Here is a 13,789-nt window from a genome sequence, read left to right on the forward strand (position 1 = left end):
AGCACTTGGATGCAACGGTCTTCGTGTCAACAATGCACTTCCCTCAGCCACTAAGATTTAGAATCTAACGTTTCATTTTGAAACAAAAAAATACTTTATGATTTCTGGCGCAAAATTTATTTGTAAGAGCCAAGCCGGTTTTGGTATCTTTATATCAGGTTACTATGAGATATTTTAGATTAGATAATTAAGGGTAAAAGATAGCCAGGAACTAAAACCTTAAGGCAGCTCAACTTAGTCAATTAATTTGTAATTAAGTCTGAGAAACGCAAGCCTAAATTACGTAACTCAATGGAAAAGTGTTTTTACTGGGTATTTGCTGCGTAATTTTTTAGCTTACTTAGTTGCCCTCAAAAGTCTTGGTTTTTTACCCTACTTAGTTGCCCTCTCGCACTGACAAAATCTCACTTTTAACTCTTTGTCAAGTGTTGGCAAAAAGCGTCTAATTATTTACTCTCTAAATTATTTAATTCTCTAAATACATTGGAACAAAAATCCTAGTCCCCTCGAGTCTTGTGCCCTGCATCAATAAGTCCCCCGGGCGAATAGGTTTTATGTTCTAACATATACTGAGATATTGCCGGTTAAATTTATAATCAAATGAGGGAAAAGTTCTCGAATGAAGAAGCGCAATAGAAGAGCCGTAATATTTTTGATAATTTTGAATACTTTCTTAATTTTATTTGCAATTGCGATATTAATAGTGTTGTTGGTTGGTGACTTTTACTGGAAGGTTGACCTTTACTATGATCTGCTGGACGCTAAGGGGCTAGAGGGTGTGTATCTTGTGTACTACTTGACAGCCTCCCTTGCCATTGTCGTCGGCATTCTAGCTCTGGTGACAGTTTGCGTAAAACGAAAGACCTTGGGTCGTGTTTATGCCGGGTTTGCCATCGTCATCTGCTGTGGTATAAATTTTTGGTTGCATTTTCCCACCCTGATTTCAACCTCCACCCACACAACGCCCCCACCACATCACGCCACTAGTCGAACCCCACCACCAGCTAAATAAGCATAAGAATTTTACCGTCTCTATTTTTTATAGCATCGTCGCGTATAGCCATTATAATTTGTTAGGGCGATTGGGGGGTTCAATCATTAGCTGAAAACCGATTTATTAGTGTAACCGAAAAAATTTGAGGTAAGTGCAACGTTAATCATGCAATCATGCCAAAATTTACAACTTCTAACAAAAACTCAGAAGATCTACAAATTTTCAACAGTTGCTCATTTTGCCTAATAGCCGAGATAACCTCCCCTAGATACCCAACACCTCAATGTGAATAAATAATGTGGTCTCCGGCTGCTTTGATGCTGAAAAGTTTGCAAATGTTTTCTTATGACAGTTCTTACGCTGATTTACAGCCATAGTTACCATAGGAAATGTGAACAATCATGGCCATGTCCTACCGGGAGAAAAAAATTTACTTCAAAATTGTTTCTCTTAATCGACCATGTCCTCTGTCTTTATTGAAGAGTTTCTCTAAAAATTGTGTACATTTGACTAAAAGCATTAATTAAATTGACCAGGGTTGAGTCATCAGGACATAAAATGGGATCTTTTCCGGGTATGAGACTCGCCGTTTTAGAGGTGCGACTCAACCAAGATATCAATATCAGGCCGGCAGCACAAATTATTTTCCTCCATTTCAGTCCTACTTTGTCTTATGATAGCCTGGATAATCGTGCTCTCTATATTCATCTCAGACCTCTCCAAAAAATTGAGAAACAGACTACACGACTACAAAGGAGAGTTTGGACACGATGACGTATCTGTTGTCTTCAATTACATGTTTGTCAGATTCTCCACCTGTGGTGCTACTAGTGGAGACAATTTCAAAGATGAGAACATCACCTGGACTAAAATTACAAGTAGGGTTCCATAGACAAAAGGAATTTAAAACTGGCCATAATGAGCTGAGGTCTCAGATCGCAATCTTTTTTGATCAGATTATCCCAGAGCGAAATAACTACTGATCAGACTCAATGCTGCTATAAATTTGTTTATATATGTCGTTCGCGATCGCTTGAATACAACTCAATAAGCCTGCACTCGAAGCAGCCTTAGAATGATTTCTGATCAAACCATTTTACTTGAGCAAAGTGTGACAGGGGCACGTGGAGTAATCAAAACGGAAAAATCAATGCTATAACAAAGACATAAAATTGATGTCTTTTTACAAACAAAGGTTCAGAAATGGTTCAAATAGCGCAAATCCTACGAATGAACTGTAGCAGAGTAACAACAGTGGACATAGGGTAGTTTGGGCATATCATGCCAACCTAGTCAGACACTGCAACACACGTCGAAGACTTGCAATCGCAACACCTCCATCATGCCTTACCCGTTATTTAACCCTTAGCGAATTTTGCTGCCCTACAGCGGTCGCGAACAACACTTACAAGATTGTAAGTACTTAAGTACTTAAGTACTTTTAAAAATTTAGTGTAACTAAAACTCAAAACATAAACAGAATTCAATTGCATAAAAATTGAGCAAATTAAGTGGACAAAACTAAATCTGATAATAAAACATAATCTCTTAAGTTTGATAAGACTAATTTGATTAGACTAACTTTACAAATTTCCCGAATTAAAAGGATTTATTTTTTGACGCTCTTGCTCATAGAATATATGCCAAATTAAATTTTGTATCCCCTAGTGATGAGCGGATTCAAATCTTGCAAGAATCTTGCACGATGATTCGAAACTTGTAAGATTCCTGCAAGAATCTTGCAAGATATCAATCCAAGCAAAAAAATAAATCATGGTCCTGATGTTTTTGAAGACACCTTTGAGGCAAATTATTGTTTACTAAACAAATTTTAAAACCGAATTAAACGAAAAACAAGACTAGAGAAAATGTTCCGACAGATGTTAGCTATTATTATGTTTAATAGCCGCCCTCATCTTCTCAGCCGGCTATTATTGCGCTCGTATTTTTTTTACTTCGTCAAACTTTTTTTCGCTTTACCATTTTGCCGCTTTTTCGACATTTTGCGTGAAATCTTTTTGACTTCTCTAGGATAGTTTCTCTCTTATCTCATTCTGCTAAAAGTGAATTTGAACATCGGTTGCTAAGCAAAGCAATTCAAAATGAACAGAATCGGTATAAAAAATTGAAGTCAGAAATAGAAACGGGATAAACCCATAAAGCCCAATTTTAGATGCCCGCTATTTGAACGTCGTTCCTATAAGTCTTAGTTACCACCTCTAATGCTTATTGGTGTTGATAGTAGCCCCTGTAGCCTCTCTCTAAGAAACAGAAGTATGTTCAACTACGAATTGCCATCAAAATAAATCGGACTTAAAAATATTTTTGTACAAAAATCTTTTTTTTTCAATATATTCTATTCGTTCAATCCCAATCATGCTTATTGGAATCAACGGCGGCTATTTTCCGGCAATCTGCCGGGTATGTTTCTATTTGCTTTGTTTGTTTGTTTGTTTTCGGATAGAGCTTTTTGGGCCTGGTTTTATAGCTAGTGCTCAGCTCAATTCTCCTATAGCTATTTTAAGTAACTCTGCCATTGCCTGTCACAAGCCAGGAAAAAAAGGAGGAGGGTAAAAACCAACCACAACATACTGGAAAATCTTGAAGTCGGTTTTTTAACAAGACTAGAGAAAATGTTCCGACAGATGTTAGCTATTTTTATGTTTCTATTTGTTTTGTTTGTTTGTTTTGTTTCGGAGAGAGCTTTTCGGGCCTGGTTTTATAGCTAGTGCTCTGCTCAATTCTCCTATAGCTATTTTGAGTAACTCCGCCACTGCCTTTCCCAAGCCAGGAAAAAAGGAGGAGGGTAAAAAAGACCAACCAGAACATACTGGAAAAATCTTGAAGTCGGTTTTTAAACTTGACTTGAGACAGTTTTCCGACACAGTATCAACTATATTGTCTTCATCCTTCATATTTTGGCTCGACCAGTCGCCTCCTAGAGCCAGTTAATAAAAATAATTGGGTATTCAAAATCTTGCAAGAATCTTGCAAGACGAATTCATAATCTTGCAAAAATCTTGCAAGATGGATTCAATTCTTGCAAGAATCTTGCAAGCAAAATGGAAGAACTATGCATTCCCTTGCAAGATTTCTTGCAAGATTCTTGCAAGATTCTTGCAAGATTTTAAATTTATCAATCACCAGGGTATCATCTAAGTTAAGAGAAAAGGTCAGATTAGTTACGCACCGTTGTTCACGCTTGCTTCACCATTCATAATTGGTCGAATTAGTTAAAACTGGCTTTTCGTTCACCTCAGATTCACAGCTAGTCATCATGCCATGGTGTGTTTTTTAAATACAATTGAGATAACGTAGTGAAAGATGTTTATCTTTAACACCAATTTGAAATAAAACGGAAACATCGAAAATTAATGTAAAATGAGTAATTTAATCAAATTAGTGCCCCAATTTGTACCTGTTTTTTGTTAAATTTCTGTTGACTAAGTTGTCCTACGGCAAAATTGTTGTTTTCTGTTATACCAGCTGATAAGGACAAAAATCGCACAGAAAATGAGTCAACAAATAATTGAGGATTATACTGAATGCAATCGCAAAAACAATTTTTTTCTTCAAAAGACCCCCAATTGCGGAAAAAAAGGAACTGCTGTCTTTCACATGATTCAGTAAGAGTAATATCAATCCGCATACAACATGGAGAGCAACTCAGGATCCTGAGAAGCACAATCATCTCAGTGATTTCATTTTGGGCTAATTATTGAATACTGATGATACTAATAGTTCTAATAGGTTAAACCAAGGGTAAAACAAATCAAAAGGAATGTAGGATCTTTTCCGTTTGTGCCCCCCAGTTTAGTGGGCGAATATTATTTGCTCCCCCCAGACGCACGTGCCATATTTTTACATAATGATTTAGTATGTAATGGCACGTGCTCTGTAACCGGGGGCGCATAACGTACTGGGGGGCACAAACGGAAAAGATCCGAAATATAATGAATTGTATCAAAATGAAAATAGTTTTGAACTCCATTGAGGTAAAAATGGAAGCGTCAAAACTTAAGGAAATAGAAATGAAGCAGATCAAGAGAGAAAAAAAACAAACAACCCCCCAATGAGGACTACAGGATGTTTTATCGTCAAGTTAAGTGCTGCATCTCAATAAAAAACAGTAATTGATTTCGCAAAAACCTCATTAACTCTGTTGCTAATTGATTAGAAGATCATCCAAAATGATGTAGTTTTGTTCAATTGTTCATTTTTTGCATCATTCATTTTTTTTGAAATGTTGCTTATGTCTTTAGTGTTTGCACAATTGTTTTTGTCACTTTCATTTCTCTGACCTCTGTCATTCCTCATTCTTCTATGAATACAATCATTTAATCATACTTCAATTGTTGAGAAGTGGAGGCATGACAGATAGAAATGATTTTTGAGGGATTTTTGTGGAAAAAAATTGATTTATATTTTCAATTCCCTCGCTGAAACGTTGAAAATACCATCTTCCTAAAATCTTTCAATCAAATTTTTACTTTTTCCTTTTTTGGTTATTACCTATGTCAAATTACGAAGGTTTATCTTCCTCTGAAGGTTTTCGATGGATTGGTAAAGGAAGAATTTGAACTACAAATATATTAAATATGAAATTCAATTCAAAACGTAGTTCAATTGATCAGCTGGTCTGGTAGAATACTTCTAAGTTTCTCATTCAATTCTTTGAATTGTATTCCAGGACTTAACCTGCTATTTTTTTTACTTCGTCTAACAGATTTATGTTTCGTGTTTGACTTTCAATGACTTCAGTGACTTCTACTGCTTTGCACTAAAATTTGCATTCGTCACGTCATATCTGCTTTTAGATCAATTGCATGACTTACCTCACTCAAAACATTACTTCTGAACTCACTTATGGATCTTTAATTTTTAATTAATTTTTATGAACATTTACTACTTAAAGATCAATAGTGTGCATCTAAGCAGTGCCAAACTTATATGCCCTAATTCTTGAGTATTAGTCTTGAGTTTTTGATTGCGAAAATCGATTTTGAAAACGCTCTTTTAGGGCTTTTTCCTTATAGACCGTATATGTATTTTAAAAATGACAGTACGTATCTAATCCAAAAAAATCTAGTGGCCAACTAAAAGACCTTTGGTCAATCTGCCTATTTTGTTTCTTTATTTGTTTCAATGCATGGAAGGCCACAAGCGTCTACCGCGGCTATTTTCCGGCAATCTGCCGGCTACGTTTGTGAATTCCACTTACAAGTGAATGAAAATTTATGATCAAAAGCGTAATGTGAAAGATCCGAAGTGGCTGAACTATATACTGCTGGCTGTTGCAACGTAGGTAAGATGTAAACTGGAATCTAATTATTGTTGCTGTTTGCTCGGTATGTCTGTGGATTCTGTGACCTGCTGCATTGATTTATTTGATCATTTGGGTGTTTTTGTTACCGTTGCCTTTCTTCTGTGTTGATAATGATTGTATTTGATTGATTAACTTATAACTGATTGTTTAGCTTTTGTTGTTAATTGTCTGCTGTTTATTCTGTTGTTGTTGGCGATGCTCCTATCGTATTGTGTTGAGCGTTCATTAGATCCATCAGCTCCCATATGCCATTGATTGACGTCAGCTGCGGTTGACTGATTAATTTTTCGTCACAATACGAACTGATTCTGCTTGAAGCCGTCACTTCATGGAAATTTTTCCATTGCACATTTTGAATTGGGACCGCTGTTCAAGTGTGCCACGAAATTCAGCTTTTGAAATTTCCTGTCAACGCATTGATTATTGCCAATGTGTTGACCATTGTTGGTACAAATGAAGATTTTTGTTGCCTTTAATTGACAAGATTTTCCACCAAACGGCTAAAAATAGAGTTTAAAATGGCAAATCGTTGAATCAATCTGATGCACGCTTTTTTGTACAAGTTCCCGTTAAAAGCAGAGCTTTCAATTGCTGCCATGGTTTCTCCAATTACTGTTGTCCCACGTCAGTCCAAGACATTCTACCCTTTTTTGGGTCTCCGTTGAATTGTTGAAGAGTCATTTTCAAAACTTATTGAAACAAGAACAGAAGCTGATTAGAGCAGTATCACCTCTTGGTTGTTGGAGATATGAAGAAAATGATTGTTGTTGTTCTCCTCTTACAGAAGGATCTTGAAAATAATAAACTTCCTGGCTGTCAAAAATGCTTAGCTTATCTGGTCTGGTGATTCAAACGCTGCTAAACTTTTCGTGATGGAAAATGTTGCTCTCTTGCAATGGATTAAAATTTGTTGAAAGTTTTTTTTTATTTGAAGCTTGTTGTTATTGGTGTTGTTGTTGATTTAGTGTTTTTCGCTGATATTGCTGGTTTTAACTGTTGCTACTGCATTTGTTAATTTTATTGTTCCGACCCCTCTTGAGGGGGGAGGAACTATATATTCAAATGGGTTTTTTTGTTCAGTCAATTTTCGCCTATCGATATATTCATCGTAGAGACTTGAGACTGGTATCATTCATTAGAAAGCTCGTCAAGCGTAGAATATGGAATTAAAAAGATTTTTTTAATTTTCTTTTTCTACAGGGAGTTATTGAGGTTTAAACTTCTGAGAAAAGTAGAGTGAATTCACGCTGTTTTTATTCATATTTTCCAAAATTTTTGCCTAAATTTTCGTCAATTTTGCTAAAATTTGTTAAAATTTTTAAGAATAGTGTCGTAGATTTTATTTTTAATGACAAACAAGCATTGTTGATTTTTTGGATTTAATGTTTTTGCTCAAAAATACTGGCTAAATTTTTCAAAACTCGGCCTTTTTCATCAAAAACAGCACGAAATAAGCTACTTTGGTCCACTTTGATTAAAATTGCCGGCATTATACCACAAACAACACTACTTCAATCTTTGTGGACTCAAAAGGGGGCTACTCCTACTTCAACTTCCACTTAGAGTGCTCTGTAATTAAAACTTTGCGGTTTTTTGCTAACTTTACTCGTTGATTATCAAAAAAGCAGAACTTATTTTTAAGTTTTCAACTAACAAATTATCTAAATCTACAACATTGGAAAAACCCATTGTTCCTAACGGACAATAAGCACTAGCAGGGCTAGTTTTGGGCCAATCTTGGACTGTTACAATCCAAAAGAATTCTGATTGTAATCAGTCGTTCTTTTTTTTTTGAAAAAAAACCATTTTCTTTATTAATAAAGAACAGAACATATCAAATCAAAGCTCAGGAGTGATAGGTCCAATTGGCTTCCTCGGCAGCTCCAAGCTAAAGCATTTACTTTTTTTACTTGAAACTTTATGGTCGTTTCGACTTATAAAATTAATTGATTTTTAAATAAATAATGGCCTAATGAACTTTTTCTCTATTTTTTTCTTAATTTGGTCAATTTGTAGCTTAGTGTCAGCAAAGAAAGAATGCTTTTGTGTTCTACGGATTTAAAATTTAGTCTCGATTGCAAATTTAATCTTGAAGTTAATGTTTTCTGGCTTTGATACCACTAGGTTTCAGAATTTTGTTTTTCGATATTTGCCAGTTTATCACGTTTATTAGTTTAGTCGCATTATCACATTGTTGAGAGTTCTCATATCATTATCAGCGTTCTAAACAATGAAACATATCAAAATCTTGACAGATATTGATTATCGTTTCAACGGCCTCGACACTTCTTTCTTGAATATTTTAATTGAATTTTTTAAATTTTGTCTTTAACTGTCGTTTTTTCTTTGTCGTTTTAGTCGTCTGAAATTTCCTGTATGGTGATGGGTTTCATTGGCTTTTCATGGAAGAATATATGAGTGGATATACTGATTTTAGTAGATATCTGATGGCTTCCATGACTTTGAAAACAATCGTTTTCCAAAACTAAAAAAAAAACTTTTTGATTTCGCAATTTTGTTCTTTTTTTCTTTTTGTTACCTAATATCGTTAATTACAGGTCAAATATGGAAGTATGGGTGTCAAAGGAAGGTGTAAAAAAGTATTGGTGCACCAATATCTTTTTTTTTTAAATTTCGTTATGTCCCTACTGGCTTCGACACCGGTTTTTGACAAAAAAAGTAAACTAAATCAATTTTTGTCATATTTTAAGTTCTTTTTGTAGACGCAAGACATATTCTGGATACTTGCAGGTCTCAAGGGCTTCCTTTAGATTAAAAAAACGACTCTATTTAAATATTTAATTTTATAACTAATGTCTTTCATGACTTTGGATGTAATTTTGTTTCGAAAAAAAATCTGAAGTATTACATACTTTTGCCCTTTTCTCTTTTTGTCTACTTGTTACCTAGTCTCACTAAAGAATGGCAACATACTATATTAACGGTGTCTTAAGAAAGCGCAATCGACTAAATTTTGAGGGCCAAAATATGGTTTGACGGTTTGGACAGCGTTTTCTGGCAAGTTTCAATTGATTTTTTGGTTGTTGTTCTTTTTAGTCGCTTAAAAAATTGATTGAGGACAGGTTCTAATGCCCTTCTATAGAAGGATTGTTAGTCGTAAACTTCTGGGATTTTTTATTTGATTTCTAATGGTTTTCATTACTTGCAAGTTAAATATTTAAAAAAAAATAAACGATTTTTTTAACTTTACTGTTTTTGTCCTTTGTCAAATTGTTACCAAACCTTTTTATGGACTGCTCCCATATCTTTTCTGGTGATTTACAAGTTTTTTTAGTTAGTTTTAGGTTTATCTGACGGTGTGTTGAATTTGTTATTAAATTTTGTTTTTTAATACGGACATAAAGTTTTTGATGTAATTAATATTTGATGTTCTTTGATTTTGCTGTTCGTCCTGACTCGCTTTCTTAATATTGGCATATCACAGAAATCTAATGCATCAAATTTTACTCCACAGATTTTTTTTGCTTTGGAGGCTATCTTATTGTTCATACACAATTTTGTTGAAAAGTACTTCATCAAAAAATAATTTTTGGACTTTTCTATCTGTTCCTCATTTGGCGGACAATTATGCCAAAATTGTGGATGAGCGGGGTCGGAACCTTATGTGCCATCGCACATTACCGAGCCTCCTTGTTTATGTTAGTGATCATTTGCTTAGATAGTTGTTAGTTTCAAGTGAACAAAGCAATTGCGTTAAAGCTGGCTCCGATATTGCTTGATTGTTTGTTCTTAGAAAAAATCTGGTTGAATAGTTCATTTGACAACTTATTATTGGCAACCCGTTTCCCACTGTTTTTCTTGCCCAACAGTTTACACTTTCCATATGACAAATTTTCTACCACTATAGTGAAAATTGAGTTTTTACCAGACTTTTAATTGTCCAAGAAAAACAACAGTGATTCCATGTTTGATTACTGCCTGTTTCCGAGGCCAGCCACAAACAAAAAAACTGTTCAATGTTGGAGCACAAACTGCACTAAAAACTCATAATTGGCCATCTGAGTTCTTCAGACATCTCTTAGACAAAAAAACTGGGGTCGCGAAAGGGAGTAAAGTGCCACGGTGATAAATGGCTCAGCATAAAGCATGACAACAAAAAAGCCTGGAAAACGCTGAAAGCAATGTTAATTAAAATGGTATATGAAATGTAGCTTTCATTGTAAAAAAATTTCAGCCTGAAATGATGCTAAGCACACATTTATTATATTTGAAGGTATTTGTCGTACAGATTTACAATCTGTAGATTTGAATTGTTTCGTAGTGCCAATTAGCGTCCTTTATTTCGGCCAATTTAAGAGTGAATTGGCGGAGCGAATTCAAGCTTTATTTTGTTATTCAAATATCGTTTATTTGAGTTACAAAATTTAGGTTGATTTGGCGGAGCGAAATCACGTCAACTATCTATCGGGTATTTCGCTTAGCGAGAGATACCAAATTTTGAATGCGTCTGAATTTAGACTTTGGCGGATCGAAATCTAGTTAAGAGAGAGAGTCAACTATTTTAAATTACGAAATTGAGAAGAATGAAATTAGGCAAGATTAACAAAACTGCTTCACAAATTGTTCACAAGATAACATTACTAAATTGCGGCAACTGACAATCACGCGACAAGGTGAACAGACAATTGATCATGCATAGGATATAAACAAATTAACAAGTATGAAATCATCGGATTTGATCTTCAAAATTAAACTGAATAAATGAACAAATTAAAATAAGGAAATTGAACTAAATTGGTTAAACAGAAAATTGAACTAAATTGGTTGCACCAAATTAATGAACTCAAACTAAAAATGTACTATTGTACCACATTTCCCCCTTGGCGGAAATAAATAACATGTTATTTATCAGAAAATTAGTAAGAAATATGTACTTGTTAAATAATTAATACTGTAATGTTTTAGACAGAGTTTGAAATGGTCAGTTTTATTCATTAATCGCTTTCGCTTTCATAATACCTTTCCGCTTCGCCAACTGTCATAGATAATTCGGGTTCCTCATAATTCGGAGAGACGTAGAATTGAGTGGGGTAGGAAGTTGTTGGGGAGCATGGGCCGACTGTGAAGTTTGACTCCTCTTGGTTGGATTGCGCTGCAGCCGTTTGTATTGCAGAAATTATGGACTTGTTTTCGATTTGTTGTTTTTTAATGTTTTGCCGTCTCTTCTGTTTTCCAATTGCTGAAGTGCTTGGTGTTGAGGGAGGGCATGATTGAATTGGATTCCCAGACTCATCCGATTCTGTTGTTGAAGTTGCAGAGCGTATTCTCTTTGAAGGAATTAGCGCTGCGGATGCTTTCGTGGCTGCTTTTCTTTTCGGTCTGCTTGGTGGCTCCGCGATAATGATGCTTGAAGTCGGTAGTTCCATTGGCACTGCGGGATCGTTATATGACTCCGTGGTTTGATTTCGCGGCGCCGTTGCTTGTTGTATCTTTGGCTTTGTCGGCATTCTTACTCTGAGGGCGCGTGTTACATTAGAGTGAATGGAGGACACTGTGTTGACGTCATCTGCCACTTTTCTGTGTTTCATTTTCTTTCCACCTTCTAATTTTTTTCTTAGTTCTTTTGCATGGTGATGAATTATTTCCTCCGTTGTTTTTCCCGTGGGAATTTTCGGGCGTCTATTTGCATATATTTGCAAATCTGTTTCTCGTTCTGCCTTTGTGCCAAATTTTGCGAGGTCAGAATTCCGTATAGTAACCTCTCTCTTGCCCGTTTCTTTGATTATTGATGTGTTTTCGGTTGTTTTAATAACTGACGATCCTGGTGCAAGTACGTCGTAGAGGCCGTCGAGACTTTTCTTTGATCGTTTTATTTGTGGTTTTTTCTTTGCCAATTTTAGCTCCAGTGACGATTCTGTTCTTGGTATCGGTTGGCCAACATCGGGGTTAGTCTCGATTCTTTATCTGGGTCGTCCCTCTGTCTTTTCATTGCCTCCTTGCCCAGTTTGTCCTTGTTGATTTCCATTTCTATGTCGCTTCGCTCATCATTATCCCATTTGTCGTCAGTGATGAGTTGGTCCCATTTGACAGTCTCCAAATCTAAATATTTGTTAAGAATATTTTTGTAAGTTAAACTATTTGGATCAGGATTAGTCGTTATATTGCTTAATGGTGTATTCGCTTTTCTGCCAAAATGTGCTTCAAAAGGTGATATTCCAATGGTCTTTTGACGACATATTCGTAATTGATAAATTATCGAATTTATTGATGCTTTCATGTTAAATTGATTTTGCGCCGCCGTTTTAATACAGGCTAAGCGATTCTTGATTGTTTGAATGAGTCTTTCAACCAAACCAATAGCTCTGTGGTCGTGTATTGGCGCCTCGATTAGCTGTATATTATTTTGATTACAGAATGTTTTAATTCGATTCCCCGTTTGACATCTAGCCTGATCCAATCTAATCGCGCGGGGTATACCGTGTAGCAAAACATATTCTTGAAGAAACTTTAAAATATTATCTGCATTGGCTCTATCAAATACCTTTGCTGTTGGAAATTTCGAAAATCGATCAATACATGCAAGAAAATAAATCTCTTGATTTTTCTCATTATAAATGGGTCCTCCAAAATCAATTTGAATCTCTTCATTAGGAACTTTACATAGCTTTAATGGTGCCCATTTATTTGCTGGTATAATAGGTTTTAAATTTTTACCAATTTTGACACATGGGTTGCACTTTGCTGTTTTGGTGGCAATATCCCTGTGCATGTATGGCCACCACGCGTGTGTCGCCATATCCGTCATTCCCCATGTGCCAGGGTGAGTTGCGTGGATTGCATCTACATACGCATCCTTGATAGCATGTGGGAGTGCAATTCTGTCGTCTATGCAAACACACCCATTCTTCACGTGTAAGTCCTTCCAGAAGGAATGAATGTATGGTGAGATTTGTCTGCATCTGTCTTCATTGGACGTCAAAATGCAGTCACGAATCTCTTTCAAGATCGCGTCCTTTGTTGTCAGGCTAGCCATGAGAGAGCTTGAGAAAATTTTTGAAAGCGCGAAATTGAAGGAATCCATGTACAAGTCGTCTACCGAAGGCGAAGTGGCTGTAGTATCTGTAGTGGGTGTAATGGGGGTCACGGGTGCCGCTTGAACAGTAGAAGGCCCCGCTTCTGCAAATCGAACTCTCGAAGGTGTCGATTGTTTTACAGTCATCAGTGTGTCGTCGTCAGAAGGTGATTGAGACATCATATATACTTTCATGAATTTTGTTGCGATGCGTTGAAAATGATTTTGATTAGAGTGTGACTGTTCGGTGGATCGGTTTAAGGCAAAAAGCGAGTGAGGAATGTTAGTTGTTTCGATTTTGGGGATGGAATTTAAATTATTTATCGTTAATTCGCTAATTGAGTCGGCAATTTGCGTGCTTGTAGAATGTTCTGGATTTCGCGGTGCGAAATCACCACATAAGTTATTAGTGGAATTTGGATTAATTACGACGCAA

The 13,789-nt window shown here is 35.8% G+C and overlaps 1 protein-coding gene across 2 annotated transcripts in view; it reads left to right on the forward strand.

Moving 5' to 3' along the window:
• Nucleotides 1-575: 575 nt before the first annotated feature.
• The window catches only part of LOC142357801 (uncharacterized), a 36,874-nt gene continuing 23,660 nt past the window's right edge, over nt 576-13,789 (forward strand). For both annotated transcript variants that reach the window (XM_075409322.1, XM_075409323.1), the window contains exons 1-2: nt 576-908; nt 1,654-1,872. In XM_075409322.1, coding sequence (XP_075265437.1) covers nt 620-908; nt 1,654-1,872 — 508 coding nt within the window. In that variant the 5' untranslated portion in view covers nt 576-619. The remainder of the gene's footprint in view (nt 909-1,653; nt 1,873-13,789) is intronic.

This window comes from Convolutriloba macropyga, unplaced genomic scaffold (genome assembly GCF_964194025.1).
Source record: "Convolutriloba macropyga unplaced genomic scaffold, txConMacr16.3 SCAFFOLD_792, whole genome shotgun sequence".
NCBI lineage: Eukaryota > Metazoa > Xenacoelomorpha > Acoela > Convolutidae > Convolutriloba > Convolutriloba macropyga.